The sequence below is a fragment of the Drosophila obscura genome, unplaced genomic scaffold, assembly GCF_018151105.1.
Source record: "Drosophila obscura isolate BZ-5 IFL unplaced genomic scaffold, ASM1815110v1 contig_200, whole genome shotgun sequence".
NCBI lineage: Eukaryota > Metazoa > Arthropoda > Insecta > Diptera > Drosophilidae > Drosophila > Drosophila obscura.
In genome coordinates this window covers 6145688-6169046 of record NW_024542791.1, presented here as the reverse complement: position 1 = coordinate 6169046, position 23359 = coordinate 6145688, and the positions used below count along the sequence as shown (strand labels likewise).

Genomic DNA, 23359 nt, shown 5'->3' with positions numbered 1-23359 from the left:
TGTGGGATTGTTGGGTGAAGTGAAGTAAGAGAGCGGAAGGGGAGGTAGAGCAAGAGTTACGCATATTATTTGTTCAACGCTCGTAAGGCGAACCCGGGTGCTAAACTAAACGCTTGCCATAAATTCATTTAGTAAGGCAACACTGGCCATAAATTCCCAGCTATCGATTGGACCGGAAATCCAACGCAGATTTCCTGGAGGAGCACAGAAGGGGCTGTGTACCGGAAGGGTAAACATCCTCCGCGAGGGAGGATGTCCGAGTCCAGGCAACAGCAACAAATACAAAAACAAAAAATACATGCTACAAATGCAACGCAAAGCCAAATGCCAAAGGCGATAAAATAGTTTATGCCCTTCGATTGCATTGAACTGTAACGAAGGGTACATTAACTTGTATGAAAGGGCTGCTAAAAGGAAGTAGCACATTTATTTAATTTGTATACAAACTTTGACCCACAGATGCATTTCAAACTGCATTAGAAATTACGTTCTAATTGATCGATAGAATCTATAATTTTATTTCAACTCACTTGAGATTTAAAAGCAATCTACGACCTTCCCAGAAGATATATCATCACTAGAGTATATCTTTTATTCGACTGCAGCCAACCATCTTTTATCACCTTCTCTTTGCTCCTTTTTTGTTGCTACAACTTTCTGTTGCAGTAATTTTGTTCAATAAATCAGATTTATGTTTCGGCTGCCAATTGGGCGGTGCCGAAAGGGTTGTTCGATTTGGGCAAAAACATGGCAACAATTTAGGGAAAAAGGAAACAAAAAAATACAAAACAGCAAAAAAAAAGCATAAACTACGAGCATAGCGGAAACGGAAATCAGAGCACCATTTCGAGAGGAGGAGAGAGCGCGTGAGAGAGGGGGAAACGAGGGGAGAGGAAGCTAACAAAAAAGAAGAAGAGAAACTCGTTTATAGGTCCCACTCCTCGTTATGAATGTGGCAGCAATTAAAGGCCAACAACTGGCGCGACAAAGATTCATTGAAGGTGCGACAGTTAGGATCCCGTCGACTCTCATTATGACCTTTTTTGGGTTGCTGCTAAAAAAAACTTAATATTAATGACTTGCTGCGAAATTAATTTCTTCGCTTGACTTTCACTTGGTCGCATCGGCATCGCATCAACAATGCAGACGACGGAAGAGATCCGATCCCCCTGCCAGTCCAATTCCAAGTCCATGTACCATGTACCATTCCCGTCCTTGCCGCCCATCCAAGTGGGTCAACATTGATTTCCGTCTGTTGATGGCCAAAGACGACGATGTCGAGGCAATGGACGTCGCAGCTCATAAATATTCCAAGCGGCACGCGCTCCTCTCGCCAAACAACCGCACTCGAAGCAATCTGCCCCTGCCCGGCCCTGTCTCAAAAAGTGGCAAGACGAGGCGACAAAGTTGCTCCGGGAAGCAGGAGGTGGCATGCGCACACCACCAGTCAGGGGCACCACTGGAGCTTGTGGCATTGATTGAAAATAAATAAATTCGTTCAGTTCTGTGGGCCTGGTCAAGACAAGCCGACACTAGGGATGCTCAAGACGAGTCTGCACAATATTTCTTGGTAGGTTTTAGTTATATTTAATTGAACATTTAGAAAGATCTACCCTTTGGTTGTGATTTGGGGTAGAGAAAGAACTGGGAAACTTGCCTTGGAAATTCTGTTTAGATAAATATTTAAGAGAGTGAGTGATTCAGATTCAAAGTTGGCTTAGAGGACAGATTACATCTCCTTGGGAAATAGGTTTCAGCTTTATCTTGATTGATTAGTTATACTTTCATCACAAAAGGTATCGATGTGTATTAATTTGCCCTTCTTGACATAAGTCTGATGTTGTTTTTTTCCTCAAATTCTGCATTTAAAGTCTTTACAATCTTTCCACAAACTCTGACATTTCAATTTAAACCTACATAAAAAATTCCCTTTCTCTCTAAATTTTCATCATCTCATATATTTAAGAAGTTCCCCAGAATTTCATCAATCAATTTAGCAACCCACTTGCAATTAATTAAATTTTTCAGAACGATTTTTAGCAACAAGAAATTTTAGCGTCTGCTTTTTAACATTTCAAAGCTTCATATTTCATTTAGAGTAATTCCTGGAAAATTATGTCCTCACATGCGAGTCTTTCAGCGTGTCTCAGACCATCAACCTGAATGCCCCTCGTGCTGTACATCCTCCTGCGGTGCCCGCTTGACACATCTCAACATCTTTCGGAAACGCATTTTTCTTCATTTTATCTTTTTGAACATTTCTTTGCCTTCGTTTTGCTTTTGCACACACATCATTTTTTTGGTGCTTTCTGTAGGTTCTTTGCCGGGAATAAATGTGTATAAATATACGAGTACAAGACGAAAGTGTTTCGCATGCATATTTAATGCCAGTTTATGGAAGTTCTCATTTTCGCTCCGGCTACATCCTTCACCCTGCTCCTTACTCTGCTCCCTGGAGATGTTGCAATTTATTGATTTCATTCGGGTTTTATTCCATTTTTCCTTTTCTTAAACATTCCTTTTCATAATTCCTTGAGAGGCCTTATCGGGCCGTGACAGGCCATGGCAAAGACAGAGCTTAAGTTGCCTTAAATAAATGATGATGATGTTGGCCAAATGCCTGTTGAAGGGCTTAAAATTCACGAATGAACGAGGCAACATTAACATTATCGATGCTCTTCTCTCTGGTGTGAAGTTTCTTAAGAATTTTGTGCAGAGTTTTATTTATTTTTTTTTATCAATGCACAAGAGGATGAGCTCTGGGTATTGGGAGATGGAGATAGGGATGGAGGAGCGCGCTTAAGTCAAAATCAATTGCCTTTGATTCTGATTTAAGGTTCATTGGCTTGGTGTTTGCTTCTCAGCTGAATCTCATGATGCGTCTGCTGCCATTGGAGCCCACATTCTTTTCATCTCTTATATCTTTTGGGCTCCTCTTAGTATCTTTCGCGTTCTTCCCTACTCCTCCTGGTTGTTGGGAACTTTAGTTCTTTTCGCTTGAGTAATTTCATTAGACACGAAAAAAACTTTCAATTGATTGCTGATATACAAATATTTTTCGACAGCTTCCGATAATCCAGGGGCTAATTGCTCTACCCAGACCAGTGTCATCGGGTCCCCCAAGCTACTTGAGATTCATTTCTTATCATTTCTGAGTTCAGTTGAATTGAGTTTTGGTCTGGGTATATGGGGCTGGGGCGTTTATCGTACATTAAACCCGGTGAACAAGTGCCATGTCTGTTCGTCCCATCTCTCACTCTGCACTGGGGAGCGCCTGCACTTTGAACTTTGTCTGAGGTTGCTCTGTATGAAATTTTCTTTGAGTGTGGCCTGCTGCTACCCTTTTTTCCCCCTCTCCTTCCTCTTTTTTTCAGTGTTGTTTGCTCTAAGTAATTGAATGGCTCCGACACTGGCTTTGGCTTTGGGTTCGGCTTCGGCTTCGGAGTTTTAAAATTTTCTGTACAGTAAATGCAGTTTGCTCCCTGTACCTCTGCTGTGCTGGCATCCCCCTTGCCACACATTGGTTATTGTAGTTGCCGCCTTTCCCTACTCTAATAGAGGCTAATGAACTGTGGCTGTGAGAGAGAGGGGTAGGAGAGTTGGAGCGGGAGCAGGAGCAGGAGCAGGTAGAACTTGTGCGTATACACAAATCTAATTAGTAAAGATGATGATGATACAACCAATATAATTGTGGCCTGGGTCTTATGGAGATCCTTTGTGCAGGTGTAGCGGCGGTAGGTAAGAAGAGGGATATCATGGGTGCATGCCAGAAGAGGAGGAGTCTCAGGAAGTCTATAAATGTCGAATGAAAGTGCATAAAAGCAGAACCACAAGGGAAGACCTTAAGGGATTTATGATGTTAAATTAAACCTATCATATTTCCATATTGCCAGGTGCTTTTATTGTATTGCATATGTGTTTTGATGAACACCATTGTACAATATTTAACAGATAAAATCTTAAATTAATTCGTTTTGTAACAATATTTTCATCAGAGAAATCTTGTAGTTTATGACTGCATTCATCACTAGTGCATTTTTCACATCATACAATGCTGTGATTAAATATTAAACCCATAAGAAAGACTCCAATTAACACTTCAATTGTGTTCCTTTTAACTTTTTTAACCACTAAACTTTTATTGCTGAAGCAAACAAATCTTACGAGAGTGAACGTTATCTGTGCCCCCTGAGAATGCATCATAACAAAGAGCAGGGGAAAAAGCCCTGAAATGTTTACCATATTTATAAGCAACATTTATTGGCTGCATTCGACAGCTGCTCACTTCAGTTCTCGAAAACCAGCCCTTCCAGCTATGTACATATAATCCAAATAGGAATAAAAAAAAGTAATTAAAATTCCATGCTGGCAGCAATAAAATCTGGCCACACACATACATATGTATGTACATATCTGGCATCCATATATATATATATATTTAATAATTAATCTTTGTTGTGCAAATGTTTGCATTAAATTAAAATCGCAAACGACAGCAGGAAAATGTTTTATATAAATCTATCCACTTCACATGGCTATATCCCTCCTTCAAACTGCTGAACAAACGAAAGCCTTCACGAGGTTTTTGCGGGACACAAATTGAATTTGCCAATTGTCCATTTGATTGTTTGGATTGGTGTTCTGTCCGGTCCGCTTGGTGTCCGCTCAAAAGGAGGACAACTAAATATTTGTTTAAAATATTCTCGCCGATATTTAAATATTTCTATGCCCTAAAAAAGTGATTCCACTCAAATGTCCCAAAGCGGATTATTAAATGTTTTGTCTAGCCAGAGCGATGACTCTGCAAGGGTATCTGAAGGTTTGGCAACCAAATTTATCCTTTCGTTCTTATTTATTTTGTGTTGGTGTGCATTTATTGTCCTGCATGAATATGCAGATGCATAGATCCAATGAAATCTGATTGTTTTTGGGGCGTGGGTTCCGGCATTTGACAGTTTAGGGTTTTTCGGGCAAATAAATTGGCAGTTGAGCAAACAAAATGGCAATCCCCTATATTCCATAAACGCGTATTTAAGTTGCGTGGTGGGGTCATTCCCTTCGTGAAAACATGGCCACAACAACATAAACATTGACCCACATTTCAATTTATTTTATTCGGTACGGAACTGTCGCTATCGCTGTCCCAACTGCTGCTGTGGCTCTTCCGTGATTTGTGCGAGAAAAACACAAATGAAAGTCATAAATTTGCGCAGAAACATGCTACGGGTTTGTTTGTTTCTCGCCTGCACCATTACTCTCAAGCCAACCCAATTGCTCCCACTTCTAATGGTACTATATTTAGGTCAGAGAGTAAGTAATGTAAGTACGACTACTGGGATATGTACGAGTATAGCCCACGACATTTCCAGTCAAATCAGCGTCATGTTCTGGCCAACGATTCAATTTAACTAAGTTCATTGCGAATCATTTCGCCCAGGCCAGACTGTTGACAGACAAGAGCCAGACAAGTCACGTTTTCACTCTGAGCCACTGACACAAGCGCCAAGAGCTATATACGACTACGGGTATGGTAATGAATCGGTTGAATCGAATACCCTTATATGGAAGTGGGTTCATGTACGGTGGAAGCTTGTTACGGTTGGCAGAACGGAAATGGCAAATGAATAGAGGCTATTGAACTTGAACAAAATACTTAGAGATATTATAAGTTAAAGAATGAGGAACGAGCTAAAGGATCTACTTAGAGAGGGATCTAACTTGGACTCGCAGCTTTAGTTACTTAGTTCCTGTTAGTTCCTAGTGCTAGTGTATTTCTGTCTTCGGCATAAGATTCTCATGCTCTCCCTTACCCTACTGCCTATTTTTGCATGGCAATCGTCTGTCGACGCCAGTTTTTAATTGAATATTCAAGGCACAGACGATGGCACAGCCGTAGCGCTTTTCAAATTGATAGACAGGTCTCCAGTGGGTGCGGTGACAACGAGGGGTGCACCGAGAGCTGCAGTAGCAGCAACAGCAAAACAAATAGCGTTCCCCCCTAGTCGCGAAGATAAAGCGAGAGGCAGATCCGTTCTCTATTCATAGTGTAAATATTTGCAAAACGATGGCAGATGCAGCTGAGGTTATGCGTTGGGGGAGATCTTGTTGTTCGTTGACCAACAAATTGGTCACGATCGTTAAGCAGCCGCCTATTGTAATGTACGAGTAGAGTATATGGATGGGATCGTTCGCAGGTCATCTACCCGTGTGGCGCACCAACGACAGATGCATTTCTGATGATGTAGATGATGATGATGATGATGATGATGTGATGATGGGGGCGTATACGGCGAAGTTCAATGCAACGGAAGTGCCAGCAATTGTCAGGAGTGGTTCAGTTTTGGTGTGGTTTCAGTACACTTCACTTGGCACACGGACCACACACTCATGCACTCAGAGACTCAGAGACTCATAGAATATGTGGCTGAGGGGCTGACAACCAACATGTGGGTGGATTTTATGCTGTTTTGAGTACTTACATGGCCATCGTTGCCGTCTTCTAATGTCTTTCCAGCACTTACCTGCAACAAGAGGGATAGAAAGAGAGAGAAAAAATTATTTCAGTTGTACCAAAAAGTTACTCGTGGGTTGCTCGAAACAAAGTTGCAATTGTCTAACTGGAAGTTCTGTTTCTGTTTCTGCTGAGTTCTTCTGTCTGTGCCACTCACTAATGTGCGCAACCATTTCGGGGCTGGCCAAAGTTTTTACTCTTTTCTTTTTTTGTAGTAGAGTATAAAAACAGTTGCTGGCAGTTCCCAGCAAAGTGCTTAATGCCAGTGTTGCCCAACCAGCCCAAGAATAGTCAAGGGGGGAGGGAGTGTTTTACGGACGTACTTCAAAGTTGCTTACGCGTACTTCTATTGGTAGCATAGTCGGAGGGCTTGAGTGTTTTGCGGAATATACTCGTACTTAGGAAAGTCTACTCACTTCAAGGAATCAAGATTGTGTGAGGGATGATTTTGAATGAGAATTAGCCACAAATTTAAGGAAAGAGATAAGTACAAAAAAATGCTGGTCGAAATTGGATAAGATGAAATTGGAGCGGAGAACCTCATGGTATTAAGATGGATTTGTGGCATTCTTCCTATATCCCTTTCCCAAGTCATAATCCAACAATCCAATTATCTGGCATTCACTCTGGTAAAGCCACTGCAATCTCATAGAATTTATTCCCTTTACAGCCTTGTAAAATCTACCAAGATAATCTTTTGGCAAGGAAAACTGTAATCCTCCCCAACTCCCTCGGACACCCATCTACCTCGGTAAACTTCATTCGCACTTAAAAGTTTCCTCTTTATGTTGGTTTTTTCTGTGCAAATCTGCTCCTCCTCTATAATCATAATCAGCTCATATGCAAACATACATTAGAGAAACCCAGCAACGGCCCCCGCATGGTCTCGCGTGGGTGTGGCGTCCTGTACCTGCCACCTGCTTCTCCCTGGCCTGGCTCTTCTTTTTACATGTCTGTTGTTGCAACAAGCTGCAACTTGTTGAGTCATTTTGGTTGTTTAGTATTCAAGTGTCGGCCCCCAATGGCTAACGAGCCATCAATCATCGGTCGAACTACCAACTACCAGCGAAAACTGAAAACCGAAAAACTTTTGAGGCCTGTCCAGCAATCCGCAGCAACATGTTGCCCAGTGGCAGCCACAGCGACAGCCACAATGTTGCCTCAACATGGATGATATATGAACGTTTTTTGGGTTTTAAGCTTATGATTAAATATGACGGGACAAACGGGGGACTCGACTCGCCTTGTGGCTGTTGACAAGTGAAATTGCATTCCACTCACCACAAAACCCAAACTTAATTGCCCAGGTTAATGTAATGTATAATATTACAACGGATGAAGCCTTCCCATGCCTATCAAACAATGTTTTCCGATTTTTTTGTTTTGCTGGAAACTTTCACGCAAACAATGCCGGAGACAGGCCAACAAATTGTTGCAGTCAGGCTCTCCTTTTTTCTTCACTTATTTCTTTCAACAAAATCAATTTTGCCGTGGGTGGTCGGGGCCTAGGCCGTGCCTTAATTTAATTATTGCACAAAAAATAAACCCAAGAAATGTGAAGAAAACTCAAGTAAAAGATTGCATTTGCACAATTGAAATGGTTTTCAATCAACAAAAAGTCAATTAATGCGCTATAAAACGCCACCAACACATGTCGCTCCAGTTTTCCCCTCCCCTGCTGCCAGCTAAATGATTTTTTAATTGCTCCGTCAGACGTGGAGCAGCTGGCGGTAAAATCTTAGACAATTGGCTAACTGGAAAATGCACAAAAATGGTTGAGTTGGCTAATTGCACTGCTGATTTTTCGTTTGGAAATTCATTTACTGGATTTGCAGTTATCATCAGTGTTTTTTTTGTGGGTCTGTTGCGGCTAATCTAGAGTATTGCGAGTGTCTTTTCATTGATTTTCGACTGAATGAGTAGAAAATGCATTAAAACTGCACAGATTAATGCATGTCATGTCTCTATCTTCGACAATGTGTGCACATATTTATTGTATTAAGTGTTCTTTTTGATTTTTGTGACTGCGATTTGTGGGATTGCATGTTCGTAAATATTCAGAGCTCTGATTTTCCGGGATTTTCCACGGTGCTGCTTTAATCACCGCCTATCAAGTGACTGTCGCATTTTCCAAGCGTTTATTTTCGTTGACACACAGCCAATTCTATTTCCATCGCCCTGGCTAAGGGAATTTCCTTCAATTTGTAAGTGATTGGTGTCAACTGCTCTTGAATAATTTTGCCATACGGAAAAATTATTCAAAATTCGTTTAGAAAGTGCGTGAACGTAAACGCCTCCAATTTTCGAGCTGTCGCTGGTGCTGGTGCTGGGGCCAAGCCCGCAAGTTGCCCACCAACAATATGATATTCATACACTTGAAGAAACTGTCAACAAATTATGCAAAAAAAAAAAGAAGGGGAATCCCCCTAGCAGTCAGAGGCAGAACAGGACTGAGACCCCAAAAGAGCCCAAGAAATATTCTCATGCAGACACTCACTGAAGTGGGCGCACGCGACAATTAGCACATCATTGACACCATGTGCGACAAATGGAGAGAAAGGAGGGAGAGAAAAAGGGTAAAGGAGAAAGAGTGGAGTCTCTGGAGAGAAAGAAGTTGGGGGAAAGAATGGGGGGAGAGAACGAATGAATGAGATATTGAGCTCTTTTGTGCTCGCTGCTGTCTTCCCAAGAAATGGAGCATTTTATGCTCCAATAAAAATAATTAAGTGGCGTAATTGATAATGACTTTTTTGCCTTCGTTTTTCATTTGTGTTTTTATTATTTTATGTCATAATTTTGTGAATTTATGGCATCATTTTGGAAGGCGTCACCAGTATGGTTTAAGTGTGTTCTCCTCTCTTGCTGATACCCTGGAAAAGGGTATTATGATTTTGAGATGATGTCTTAGAGGCGGAAAAGGAAGGATTATCGGCCACATAAACTGATATCTGAAACTTATTTTATATATTAGGGGATGGGATCAGCCGAAATTGCAAGACAACAAATCGGTCGAAGAAAAATCCTCAAAATTCTAAACATTATTATGTATTTTAACATAAGCTAAAGCTAATCGTGATCCGAATTTGATGACTATTTCATATAGCTACACACACACAACTGATCATCAAGGGTATCCAATGCTTCGGTTCGCGTACCAAGCCGTTGCATTCATGTTTTATTTTGTATTCCCATTTTTGTGTGGTGACAGAAGCGTGACAACAATTTTATAATCGATGTTGATAAGCAGTCGGAATGAAGGAGGGGAAGTTGGCATTCAGTCGGGGAAATGCTGGAGAGGAGAGTGGGTGAGATTGAGCGGTCTGGATGCAAATGAGCAATCATCCAATTATGGATGTTTGTCGGATCTGTCGGAACGAAAGTGGAAGCGATGGGGAGACGCACTTAAAATGTCAGCAAAGATCAGTGTTTTTAGTGTGGAATAAAGTGAAGTTAATCGGTGAACAAATTGCAGATGAACTTTGGGACAGTGGCTTTTGAAACCATAGAAAAATGTAGAACTATTTCAAGAAGATCTATTGTAAAGCGGAAGTAGAGAAACTATCAGGAAGCTCTCACTGACAGCAGGAAAGATTTAGTTCAAAACAAACCAAAATTAATCTTGAAAAAATGTTCACAATCCTTATCAATTTATCAACACTTCTTTAATCATCCATGACCTTTTCCTTCCATTCAATACCTACAAACTTATTCATGATAACAGACATTATTGAAAGCTTTCCCTGTGCTCTTAGATTGCACACCTACAGTCCACTGCCATACAATTTTTTACCTCAATTCTGTTTGAGTTGATTGAGAACTCAACATTGATTTAGCTGCATTTCCTACTGGCTGCCATCCTGATTCACTTTCAATTCGGCCCCAGCTTCTTCTTCCATCTCTTCATGCGCCCCCAAAGTGCATCAACAATTCCCAGCATGATTCTTCTGCTTGTCTGTAGTACAGTTGTGTACACAGTGACTAAGTCAAGTTCGTGAAAATGAAAGAAAAAACTTGTTCAAGCTCTGCCATTGACAAGCAGAGAACGCCATGCTGCAATGTGCAGTGACAACAAGAACATAAAAAGTATCAAGTGCTCTGTCGAATCGTTGAACTTTTGAACACGCCCCAACCTCCATGGACATTCCCCCGAACCTCCCACCAGTACCGCCCCTGACATTACCACTCGAATGCCTACTACCAGAATGAAACGCAGGCGGCTGCCATTGATGGCCTAAGAGTCAGAGCTAGAGTCAGCCGAGAGTCAGCCCAGAGTCAGAGTCGGGGAATGCCATTAAAGTGATCTATGGGCTTGTTGAAGTTGCCAATATTGTGAGCGTAAATATAAATCGCTAGCAAACACAATATAAATTATAGTTTTGTACACGACTGTGTGTGTGCGTACAGAAAGTGCCAGAAGTTTCAAACTGTTATTTCACTCACTACTCAACTGAGACAGTTATTGTAGGGGTAAGTCAACGAATGAGTTAAATGAATAGCAATATGCTGAGATGTAAAATGGAATCCAACAATGAATGAGTTATCAATACATTCGAGTAATTAGAATGGAGATAAATGTATAATAGAAATGTGCCAATTATCCAATATAATCGAACATATTTTAAAGTACTTGATACATATGTATAATAATATTATACCGAATAATAAATAGTTGTTATTAAAAAGAAAGAAAAATATTAAGAATTGGAATAAACAAAGTTATTAAATAAATTAAATAAACACACAAAACCCACAGAAATTATTTACTAATCTATTATGTAGATCTTCTTGTCAATACTCATTACCTTTTTCAACACTTAGCGGAACTCAAAACGAACGGAAAATCGCTATCTGGTTGGGTTGTGTTTGGCTTATCTAGTTTAATTTAAATTATATTGATTCACTAACAAAGACAAATTTCAACAAGCGAACACAGGAAGTTCAGTGAGTGAGCTTATTGGTAGCGAATCCCCCACATCGTTTTTCTCTTTTCTTGGCTTTTTTCTTTAAAATTAATCCCACAATAAATCTCTTTTCCCCACCCATTGCACAGAAGGTCGATCGGACAAACACTAATTAGCAACGCCCACTTTGGGTTTCGCTTTGGTTCGACTCGACTCCACTCGGTACCATTTCAAAATGTATCCAACAAATGCATAACTTTTCCAGTGGTCTCCAGCCCCCACTCAATGTGTCGTGTCCGACTTCGATTCCGACTTCGACTCCGACTTCGATTTCAATTTCATTTTCGCTTTGGACTTTATTGATTGTAAATACTTGTGTTCAGCTTTGGTTAGTGCCAAGTGCTGCATGTGTCACTTTTACGTTGCTTTGTGTTATTTACATTCAACTTGTAAGTGGCACAGCTGAGGGAGACCGAGACCCTACATAAGGAAATCCCCTTCAATGTCGTGAAATCTCCAAAGCGTAGCCAACCTAAACAAGGTAAAATCAGGGGATTGTGTACACCATAAAATGCAGCTGAAGTTGTTATAGTAATTGAATGGGGGTTCAGGTGCGTCTTATGTCCATTGTCGCTTTAAATTGTTTATCTTATCGAGAATTATCTGTTAAATAAACTTGCACTTGTTCAAGGCATAAACCATTAAAATGGAGTTGTCCCATTTGATTTGAGATGTACATAATTCTAGGCTTTTCCAAATAATTCCCTTTAATGAATTATAGGGCTCACTCTCTATAATACCTTTCCAAGAATTCCAAAAACTATTTTATTTTATTCCACATTGAAAAATTGTAAATAAAAATGATTGATCCACGGATATATATTCAGATTGCTTCTTTATCCTTCTTGAATGATGTATGATTTGAACCTCTCTCAAAAGCATGGAATGAACTCTGATCTTTTGTCTCTAATCAACCTGTCATTATCCTATCAAAAGTCTACAATTCTCCCATAATGTGTCATATAATGTTTAACATATTTAGGGCGGGCCCCAGAACTTAATTAAATAAGCGGAGGAACATCTTCAGAATTAATCTCCACCTTCGAGCGTGCACTCAACCCTGATCTTTCATAGTTATTTATTCCTTAAATGCAAGCCTATCATTATCATATTATAGCCCCATAATATTCCACTCTCGAAATGCATGTCCAGCAGCCAATTACCGATAGATATTCATCATTGGAGAGTGGCCTCAGCATGACCTCCATATTGACTCACTCATCACCCGAGAACCAAAAACCGAAGCACGAACTCTGAACTCTTTGATCAATTAGGTAGGGGACTGGAATGGAGGGGGACCTGCACTTGCCACTAGTGTGGTGCCTCTAAAGCAGAGGATGCTCTCTGCGAGAGATGGATGTGTGCTCCGGCACCCCCCATCCATTAGAGACACGCAAGAGTCGAGTGGGGGAAGGCTGGGTGTGGAGGAGTTTCGTTCCCGTCTATAATTTGTTTGAAGAAACTGTCCCCAGTGAGCCGTACCGTCTGTGTGTGTGTGTGTGTGACACACTTCAAGCTGTCAGCATTTGATGGCTCACGGTGGCCACTATGCAGTATCCACTATCCAGATCTCCCCCCTCGCATAGCCACCGACTACACACAGTCCCCCACTCAAACCCAATTAAGCAATTTGTGGTCGACCATCACATGGCTCACGCACACACGACGTCGGCATTGGCATTCAAAAGAAACCTCTAATCTTGGCCAGCTCTTTGGGGCTGAAACTGGGAGTGGGACTGGGGATGGGGCTCTGGGTTTGCTCTTTCCCCCATAAAATCATCATCGTGCGGCGTGTGTCCGATCTCCGATGAGACATTTGACACAATAAAAAGAGAGTTTTATGTGCCTTTAATGCTCAGGGAAAATATTATTTTACTATCAATAATAAAAACAATTTTCACTTTGGGTCAAAATACAAAATGACAGTTTTTTTTTTTGTATTTTATTTGATCGCTTGACTTCTGTGGCATGAAAGTGAAGGTTTTATGACCGTTTATTAGATAAGTAATAGTCGTAGATATAAATGGGGTTTATGAGGCTTATTATAGGGTTGAAAACGGTGTCAGAGGTTTCAGATCTCAAAGATGTTAGAGGGTGATGTGGAATTTGATAGAGTTGTAAACTGATTTTTGATTACCAATGGAACTATAATTGTGATAGAATGGGCTAAAAGATTTCAGAAAAGTGAAAGTTGGAGCGGGTTTTATGTCATTCCTAAATCAAGTGGAAGTTTTGAATTAATAAAACTATTGGATTTACGTTCGATTTAATTTGGAAGAGATATCGAATGTTCCTGTACTTAATCTAAGTGCTCTCCCACATTCAGAAGAAGCTAAAAGTGGCAAAGAAAAGCCTGTTCCTTTTTTAAGTTTTGTTTATAGATATCTTCGGCTTCCTTTACTTTAATTTACACCCAATATAATGCAAAGTTTATTCACCTTTCAACACATTTATTGGATACCTCCACCCCACAACATCCACACCAGCCAGTCCAGTCATTCAGTCCATTCATTCAAACAACTCCAAACTTGAACTCAACTCGCTTAGAGCACTCTGTCTGCTGAAGTCTGTTCAGAATTTATGGCTGATTCTACTTAGCACAAGTCAGAAGCGCAGCTGTCATAAATTTTGGCCAAAATATGACCCAGAAATGCCGCGAACCGAGTGACTTGAAGCATAATTCATTGGACAAGTGAAGAGAGAAGTGGAGAGGAGTGAAGAGAAGTGGCTGCTGCCTTGGCCAAATGATTTAATTAAACTGAAAATTAAAAACACTACACAAGCGCCAAGAGCAAAACCGAATGAAAGAATGAATGAATACAAAAAAAAAGCAAAAGAATATATATCTGACAGATACAAGACAAGAAGTCAACATGTGTGCTGCGGTCCGGCTGTAGAGGGGAATGGGAGCTCAGGCCACCCATCAACGGAATGTCAGAGAGCCATCATCGTCGTCATCATGTACATACATCAACATCAACATCATCACATAGTCAGCGTCATCGTCATAGTCATCATCTTTATCTGTATCTAGTATATAGCTATCTTTCCTTAGCTGCTTCGCTTCACATAAAAACGGACATAAATTCAGTTAGCTGCGTTGCATACGAAAGTATCTAATAGATATCATCTTGATACGGACCAGACCAAGACAGAGCCTCTCCACTCCATACATTCGATGGTTGGATAGTCTGTTCGTTTGACGGCAACATTGTAAGAGTATATAATTGACGGCATGCCTGACTGACTGCCACTGCCCGCCCGACTGATAGACAGACTATATGCTTGACTGAATGACTCAATGCGTGCACTTGGCAATTGCCACTGTACGGGTCTTGGGTATCCCTCTCTCTGTGTATCTGTATCTGCGATGCAATCAGTGTACGGGAATGAATCGCCGTTGGCCCCCTCTCAAACATTGTTTCACTCTCTCTTTCTCTGTCTCGCTCCCTATTTTTCCCTGTTACGTACCACCCGCATTTTCAATCAGTTTATGTCAGTTGAAAGATTTGACGAGGGCTTCAATTTTCATTTTCCATTGTTTTTTTTCGGCAGTCAATTCAATTTCCAGAGAATTTTCATAGCCAAATTCGCTGCCGCAATGGGACATGGGCAACTTGCCTGTCAGTGCATATTTGGTTTTTAGTTAGTTTAGGAGCGAGATTCCCTAAACCACACTGTTGGAATGCCAGAAATTTTCCAGGAATTTTTTGGGGAATTTCTGTGGTTTATTTAACGTTGGGAGTTGTTTGAAATAAACGTGTAAATGTTATATAAGTCAGGTGAACAACCTTGAATATCTTCAATTATTTTTAGTCTCATTACTTTGTTCTTATATTCCTTTATTCTGTCCCTTACTCGACAATTTTTCCTGCTAATCCCATTAATAATATTTGTTTCCAGTTCAGCGCCAAAAATGCTATGCAACAAAGGAAATTTTGTATATTTTCTGTGGAACTTGTCCCCTGATTCGCATTGGATTCACAGAGCGGCGACCCATCGATGATGTCTTCGATTGGCTTCATTTGGTTGCTCAACATGCGCGCTGTTGGGCTTCATTAACTTTTGCTCCAAGATTGAGACATTTGCACCCGATTGGAACCTTTCGAAAGCAATCGTCAGCTAGGCATATTTAATAGATTGCCAAAAAGCAATCCCTCTTTTTTTTTGATAAGTTTTTTCCTTATGCATGAGTGACCCTTTTGTGGGAGGGAAATCTTTGATTCTGCTTTTGGGATTTCGATTACTGTTTGGGATTGCTCTTTTTCCTTTTGTTTATGCAGTCATCGGTAAATTGCTTTGTTTGTACAATTGTTTTTAGCCCATACCCGTACTTTTTCTTCCATTTCTGATTGCACCTCAAGTGTTTATTGTAAGTAAAAAGTGCCACTTGCACTTGGCAACAGATGCTGCAGCAATGCAATGGATAGGAGCTTGTTGCAGTGCAACGTGATGCAAGGGAGTGGACCTTGGAGCATTGAACTCAAAGTGGAATATACTAGAAACATTTTCAAGGTAGAATCTTTAGGCAAAGATAAACACTGCACAGAAATCCAATATTCATATTTCTTCCAAAAAACTTTTTCTAAACAAAACAAAGATTTTCCAATTCCCCTGCACTTTTATAAAAGTTTTTCTTCTTTGCTGTAGCTTTATAAAAGTTTATCTTCTCCGAAAAGTAATTTTCGTTTAAAAATAGAGAGAACTCTTTCATTTGATTGGTTTGGAAATATATGTGAATGTTATTGCATTCAATTGAATTATAAATTCTCTTTTCAATGAAACTTGAGTGGATTACTTGCATCCAATTACGAGCCCACGAAATGATTTCTGAACACTCGTGCATAATTAATGCAAAAAGTTGCAAATGAATTATTGGCTTCACATAAAGTTCCAGGTGTGGTTTCCATCGTACCATTGAAATTCGATTTTAATTGGAATATAAGATATGAATTTATTTGAACTTTAATTAAGATAAATCAATTCAAAGAAAATAAGTCTTTTTTTTTAACTTTTGTATGTAAAAATATGCTAAGGAAACCTTTCAAGCAACTAATCAACTTATTTCTAATAAGCTACAGGTGCCTTTTCCAGCTATGAAATGAGGAATGAATGGCTTAGAATTTGTATTTAAATAGGATTCAAAAAATGTTGAAAACCTTTTTTTGCAGAACAATTTCTATCAAGGGGTCTTCCAAAAGCAGTAGACACTGAAAATTCCGATTTTGCAATAAAATCCTCGTTAACTCATCTATTCATTCTCTTGGGAAAGTTTTAAAATTTTTCTGTGACACTAAACGGGAAAAAAAATAATTTATTTTCCTCAACTGTTTCTTGCACCGAACTAATTTTAAGAAATAACTTTATTCATTTGTAGTCTTTTTCCCCCAAGTTTTCTACGACAAAAAAAATATAACAATTAATTTATAAACCATTTTTCATCATCATCATTCAAAACCATTTCACAAAATTTACTGCCGATCCACAAAGTTGTGTCTTCTTCGTGGTTGAGTCCCATCCACCCGATGTCACCGCATTATAAAATGAACAATGACAATGTTTGAACAAAAATGTATACAATTAATTCCAATTTCACCCTTTCCATCAAATCTTTCTGATGATGTTAGACGTGTAAACACAAATCAATTGGGGTACAGGGCTCCCCTTTTGGCCAAAGAAAGCCGATTCGGGCCTACAAAAGAGACCTGCCAACGTCAAGACCACACAGCCAAAGGTTGAGCCAAGTCTTCAAATTGATTAATGGCCCAATCCAGCAAATCCAGAGAGTAAAACCCCGACAAGAAAAGTGTATATTTTTAGGCGAGCATTTGGGGAAATGAGGAAATTGAAAAGCCAATCGCATTGAGGGAATGTTGTACACTTTTGTATTGATATTGTGCCGGCGAACAAACAGCACCCAAACAAATGATGTGCCTGGCCGTTCAGATTCGACAGGGCAATCAAAATGAAGTTACCTTCATTGCGAGGAATCATTAATCACCACACAAGCGATGGTCAGGGGGTACCCTGTAATTGGAGTAGAAGAAAGCAAAGCGAAAAAAAGAAACACCAACAAAGAAGAAACGATTTAAAACAAATTAATAGTTGGAACAGCACGCGGAAGAAAGAGGTTTGTGGGTTGACAGGGGGTTAAGGTAGGGAAGGGTTACGGGTTAGAGCAGAACGCACAGTTCCAATATTTAATTAGTGCAGAACAATAGCCAAAGGCTAAGACTGGTACTTTCAGCGGTGAAGGGTATACTGTGTCTGAGGAGATGTATGCTACAGACATCTCACATAGAAAACTATTTTATTCCTGATCAGGGAAGTTTGAAGTTTGCGCCGATTATCTTTGACTTAGACTATGAAAAAAAATTCATGAGCTCTACTATTCCCAATATGATCTGAGAAATTTATCTGCCAATAGGGTATCTTACAGTTTCATTCTAGTCGCCTTCCTTTTGCTGTTGTTTGCTTTGGTAAAAGTGTCTAGAAGTTCAGTTTAATTAAAGCCACAAGCCGTTGCACAGAAGGAACGAGACAGATAGATACAGTAAGGCCAAACGAGGTAGAGATATGTATCAAGAGGAAGACCCACAGAGTTCGAGCCATGCGCTAAGAGTTCTGCTTGCGCTCTGAGCGACGGCGAGAGCAAACAGTTTGGCCTTCATTGGCTTTTGCATTTTGATCAACAAAATGGGGTGTCGAGAAGAAGGTTGTGGCTATGTGGTAGACTCCTCCACTCGACCACTCCTCCCATTGCTCTCTTTATCGAAACGCCAGACTTGTTGAAGCCCTGCCACAATGAGTGCTGCCAACTCGACTGGACAGGACTGCCACCCTCTTCATATTTTTTCTCGGCAGCCCAAAAAAAGGCTTCAGCCAGCAAATAATTAAAATTGTAAGCAAACCCTAAAAAGAATAACACAACAACAAATATAAGAAAAAGTAAATAAAACCAAAAGGAAAATGCCATGAAAATTGTGTGGAAAAACATAAACAAAATTAAATGCAAAGCAAAGGAAAACCAGAAAAATGGAGAAAATAAAATAAGAAAACGAGGACAGCAAATAAAATAGCAAAATATAAAACAAAACAAAAATAAAAGAAGAAAATCTATTCGCGAAACAAGAAAAACTATAAGGAATACAACCATCGGAGGGGCTGATACTCTTGCAGATCTTAAAGTCTTTATGTCTTTAATTCCTTATATTATGATTATATTTAATATGATGTGAACAAATAGGTTTAGCCCGATATATTCAAATGTAAACTTCTTTACAAGCCTGAAGATTATGCCTATATTGAAATTTTATTATTCGTATATGTACTTTACGCGACCGAACAAGATTCCTTCAAAATCCAAATACCAAATGAAAGGGTATAAAAAAAACTAATTTGAGCACCAAGAGTAGGGAGAAAAATATACAGCAGAGGAAGGAAAATGAGGAAAAAAGTTATGGTATGGTTCTCTTGTAGCCTGAGGCGAATTTTTCGTGGAATTGTGGGCGTGGCTGTCGCACAAATTTTTTAGTTAATTAAAACTAAAAGTGAAAATGCGCAAATTGCGGGTAATAAAACCGCTTAAAGCATCGTGGGGGAGGAACAGACAGGGAGCGACGGAGAAAGAGAGTGATCAAAAGGAAGTGCAAAAGGAAAAGAGAAAAGCGGGCACCACAACAAAAACAATAAAAACGATGATGACAGAATGCAAATAACGAAATAAAACACGGGAAAAACGAGAAGACAGAGAGAGAGGGAGACCGTGGGCGGGAGAGCGGAGGGGACCAGCGAAATTTAGCGAAATAAATAGCAAAATATGCAGGCGCAAAACGAGAACAAAAAAGGCCCACAAAAAATGGACAGAGAGGAGGACGGAGAGGAGGTTGAAAAAAACCAAATGCAATTTACAATGCTAACACAAAAATTGGTAGCATGAAAGGGAGTGCAGGGAGAGAGAGGAGAAGAGATGAGAGAATGAAGAAATGAGTAAAAAATTTGTGGGCTGTGGGCGAACTGCAAAACAGGCTGCATAAATGAGAATGAGAATTAAAGCCGCACAAAAAGAAGAACAGAACGAATACCATAGAGGATGAGAAAATGCATGAGATTAGAGATGGGTTTACGAGCCATATTGTTGAGACACTGACCAACACTGGCTTTAAAGAAGCAAAAATAAAAATAAATAAATAAAATAAAAGAAAAGAACATCCCTTGTGAAAGTATTTTGTTGATTTTAAGGTAATAATACTAATTATAAGTAATTCTCGTGAGCTCTTCGGAAACGCATAAAATGCAAATCGCACGATGAAACATTGCGTTTCACGAGGTGCCATCGCTATATAGGGAGGACGGGGTTACACTGCGTATTCCCGCAGATGGGGACCGGGACTCCATGCTTTGTTTAGCTCCTGAAAGCTGGACAGTTGGGCACAACAAAGCGTGTGGGTGGATAGAGGTGTGGAGAGTGAGTGACGCCAGAAGCGTGGAGGAACAGTCAAAGAGGGAGCGGGCGCAGTAAGCAGGCGACTAGTTAACAAAAGAAAGAATGCGGAGAAAATGGTTGCACTGGGGGCTTTTGTTGTGTTTAAGGTGACAAAGAATTAGCAGGACTACAAAAGGATGCCAGGGCAAAACAGAAGGGGCTGCAGCAGGAAACTTTTCCACTAAACAGGACCTGGCTGCTACAGAAAGGAGTATTAATAAAAGCAACTTCAGGCTTTCTATAGAATCACTATTTCGCTGGTAGAGACGAGACCCGCAGAATGAGTAATTAAATTAAAGATTTAGATTAGGTAAATTAAATTGGATAAATTTGTTGGTCAAAATGTGAAGTGCTTTAATCAAGTCACCCTCTTATTAAAGATTTTCCTGTGATTTTGTGGGTTTGTTTGTTAAAATACTGGATAACCATCAAACTTCTATAAATTCGCTAAAATTTTAAAATTTGAAATAATAAAATTATCTTGGGTATGCTAATACGGGATAACTTAATTTGATTTAATGATAACAGTTAGAAAATTAGAAAATGAAGTTAATTAATGAAAGACAATATTTGCTAACCGCTCGAAAACGAATAGATAAATTATGTTTTGCTTCGCAATTAAAGGTTGAGATGTGCAAATGAAAACTGATAGCAATTACCATAAAATATCCCAAATTAATATTCAGAGTAAATTATAAGCTGCCTGGCGCATGGACCACACGTTTATATATATGAGAAATTTAACAATTTATCCTCCTACGATTTCTCATGCGGAAAACATGTATAAATATCACATTAAATAACTCAAACGGTGTAAATAAGTTTTTGCTGCAAGAGAGAAATGGCAGTGGGTAAAAGTATTTAAGACTTGAATATAATATTTCCTGAACTTTTTACTGTGAATATCCCTCTCCACCACTAAATTATTCTCTCCATTTTACTCATTTAAGCCAGGGGGAAATCTTTAAACAGAAGCCAAGCCATGCAAATTTCTTTTGGCTTTCGTTTTGTATCCATTGCAATTTTCATTCCATTTTCTTTAGCTGCTTTTTCGCTGACCAGCTAAATAAAAATGTGAAAAGCGTGCAGTGCCAACAAAATGCAGATTAAGTCAACAACTTTGTTGGGGTTTTCCCTAGAGGATACGGGGTTGGATTTGGATTTTAGTCGGTTGGTTCCAAGGGGTGGACACAAAGGATATTACAGTATCTGTTAGATTGGAGCCACAGCTGTGTGGGAGAGCAATGTTAAATTGGGTTCTGGTTACGAATTTGTATTCCATTCTCTCTGTTTTTTCTGTCTTTTTAATTTCCTTTCAGTTCTTTCTTCTTACTTATTACCATATCTATCAGTCTCTTTTATCTACGTTTTTATTTTTTTGTGGATCTATTTCTGTTTCGATTAATATTAAGTTCTCTCTTCTAATGCTTTCTTCTATTATTCCTTTCGCCTTTATTTCTCTTCTATTCCCATTTATCATTTTTGTTTTCCTCCTTTGCATGACAATTAGGTGGAAATGAGTTAAAAGCGCAAAGCGTACGTTAGTCTCTGGCCTTCAAGATTCCTATGGGATTAAAATCTCTACCCACTCCACTGCCTATCCCTTTTACTTCTTTACACTTTTCTCTCATTCCTATTTTTCCCAAAAAAACGAACAAAACTTCATCTGTATTTCCCATGTTTATTTCAATTGCATTTGTCGGCCGACTCAACCGACGCCTCTCCAGTCGACGAGGGTGGTGGGGATGGGTGAAAATATCATAAATTGCGTAAAAATAAAAACTGGGAGGAAAAGTATCCCACACCCAAGCGGGCGGCAGCCCATGGAAATTATGAAAAATGCCAAGTAAAGTGGCTGAAACCGAAAAATCATCATCATTAAAAATTAGCTGCACTAATTTGTGTGAAAATTGGGTCACGTCTGTGTTTGGGGTAGAGGGAATATTTTCCACATGGGCCGCGGGAGGCAGGGATAAGAGATTGAGTTGATTGGTGCCTGCATTTGGCAAACAAGAGGCGTAGTCGATCGGTGGGGGGTATATGGGATGCGATGGGGAGGCGTGTGGCAAGTCAATGATGCCACAAACGTTTAATTGTTTTAATGCTTTGAATTAATTGAATGTGCAAGAGGCTGCTGCCTCTCTAACCGTACTCCGCCTACTCTCTCGCCTTTCCCCCTTCGGTGCTGCAGCTGCGTTTGTGTGTACCCGCGCCAAAATGTTTGAAGTGGCCCCCACAGGAGTTGGTGGTGGGGTCGGGAGAGGGAGGGGTGGTGTCAGAGTAGAAGTGGCAGTGGGTGCATATGCCTCAAGTGAGGCAGAACGAAACTCAAGCTAATAGACTGATTGCAAAAGCTGAGGCCACCACACAGGAAAAGTGGGGAAATTTGTCGAAAACAGAGAGAGAGAGAGAGAGAAGGATGGCAAGAGAAAGATATGTACAGAGAGAAGTGAAAGTGTTGGGAATCGATTTGAAAAGCAAATAAAATTGACTGGCGGTTGCTTTGCCCAAAGGCGCCAAAATAATACAGGGAGGAAGAGTGTGTGGGCGGAAAGGCAGTGTGAGAAGAAAGAAGGGGAGGGGTGGATTGGAGGGAAGTAGTTTGTTTGAGAGGGGGAACCGATACCGGGAGTGCATCCACAAAATGCATTCAAACAAATCGAAAGTGTTAATAATTAGGCGAGAATTCGATTTACTCCACATACAAGAAAATAAAAAGATAAAAGAGCTCCCACCACTTTCTGGTATAATTAGATGGATATTTGTTTATGCCATAGATATAGTTAGCAGCTCGTTAAAAGAATAGACTAAAGAAAATGGGAAGTAGAAGAAAACCCATCATACAAAATTAGAATAATTATGTATAATAAATGCTTGAGGAATGTAGTTAGTTAATTTATGTAGATAGTTGGTAAATTGAACAATTTCACATTTATATAAAAATGATAACAGCATAAAAAATCGCTACGACATTGCTTCATATAAGAAGTTAGTCCCCTTAATCTCTTCTGGATGGTGTCTTCCCAGAAACCATTCTCTCCCTAAAAAGTAGAATAATTACCCTAATTATTTCCCTTTATAAATCTCACTTAAAATCTCTTGAGAGCAATATATTACAAGCTAGCACATGGAGAACTAATTATGGTATTAGGGCTGTTGTTTATGCACATGATGGATACTCATTGAAAAAACTGTGGTTTAGGGCAGTACTCAAGAGATTATTGTGGTTATAAAAGATATATGTATAGTGCAACAAATCTTACAATGTATGATTCCATTCGAATGAGTTCTGAAGGATTAACAGAACCTCTACATTAAGAGAGGGCGGAATATATGTAGCTGGAACTCTACGCTTATTGTAACTCTAACCAAATAATTATAATTATAATGATAAAAGTAATA

General features: G+C 39.7%; 1 protein-coding gene across 3 annotated transcripts in view; it reads right to left on the bottom strand.

Annotated features, from left to right (window-relative positions):
• LOC111073355 overlaps positions 1–23359 on the bottom strand; it is a 71741-nt gene that overhangs the window by 15571 nt on the left and 32811 nt on the right. Inside the window, exon 2 of one of the 3 annotated variants that reach the window (XM_041593878.1) lies at positions 6480–6521. The exons of the other annotated variants lie outside the window; for them this stretch is intronic. Coding sequence (XP_041449812.1) covers positions 6480–6521 — 42 coding nt within the window. The remainder of the gene's footprint in view (positions 1–6479; positions 6522–23359) is intronic. 3 annotated transcript variants of the gene reach the window in all.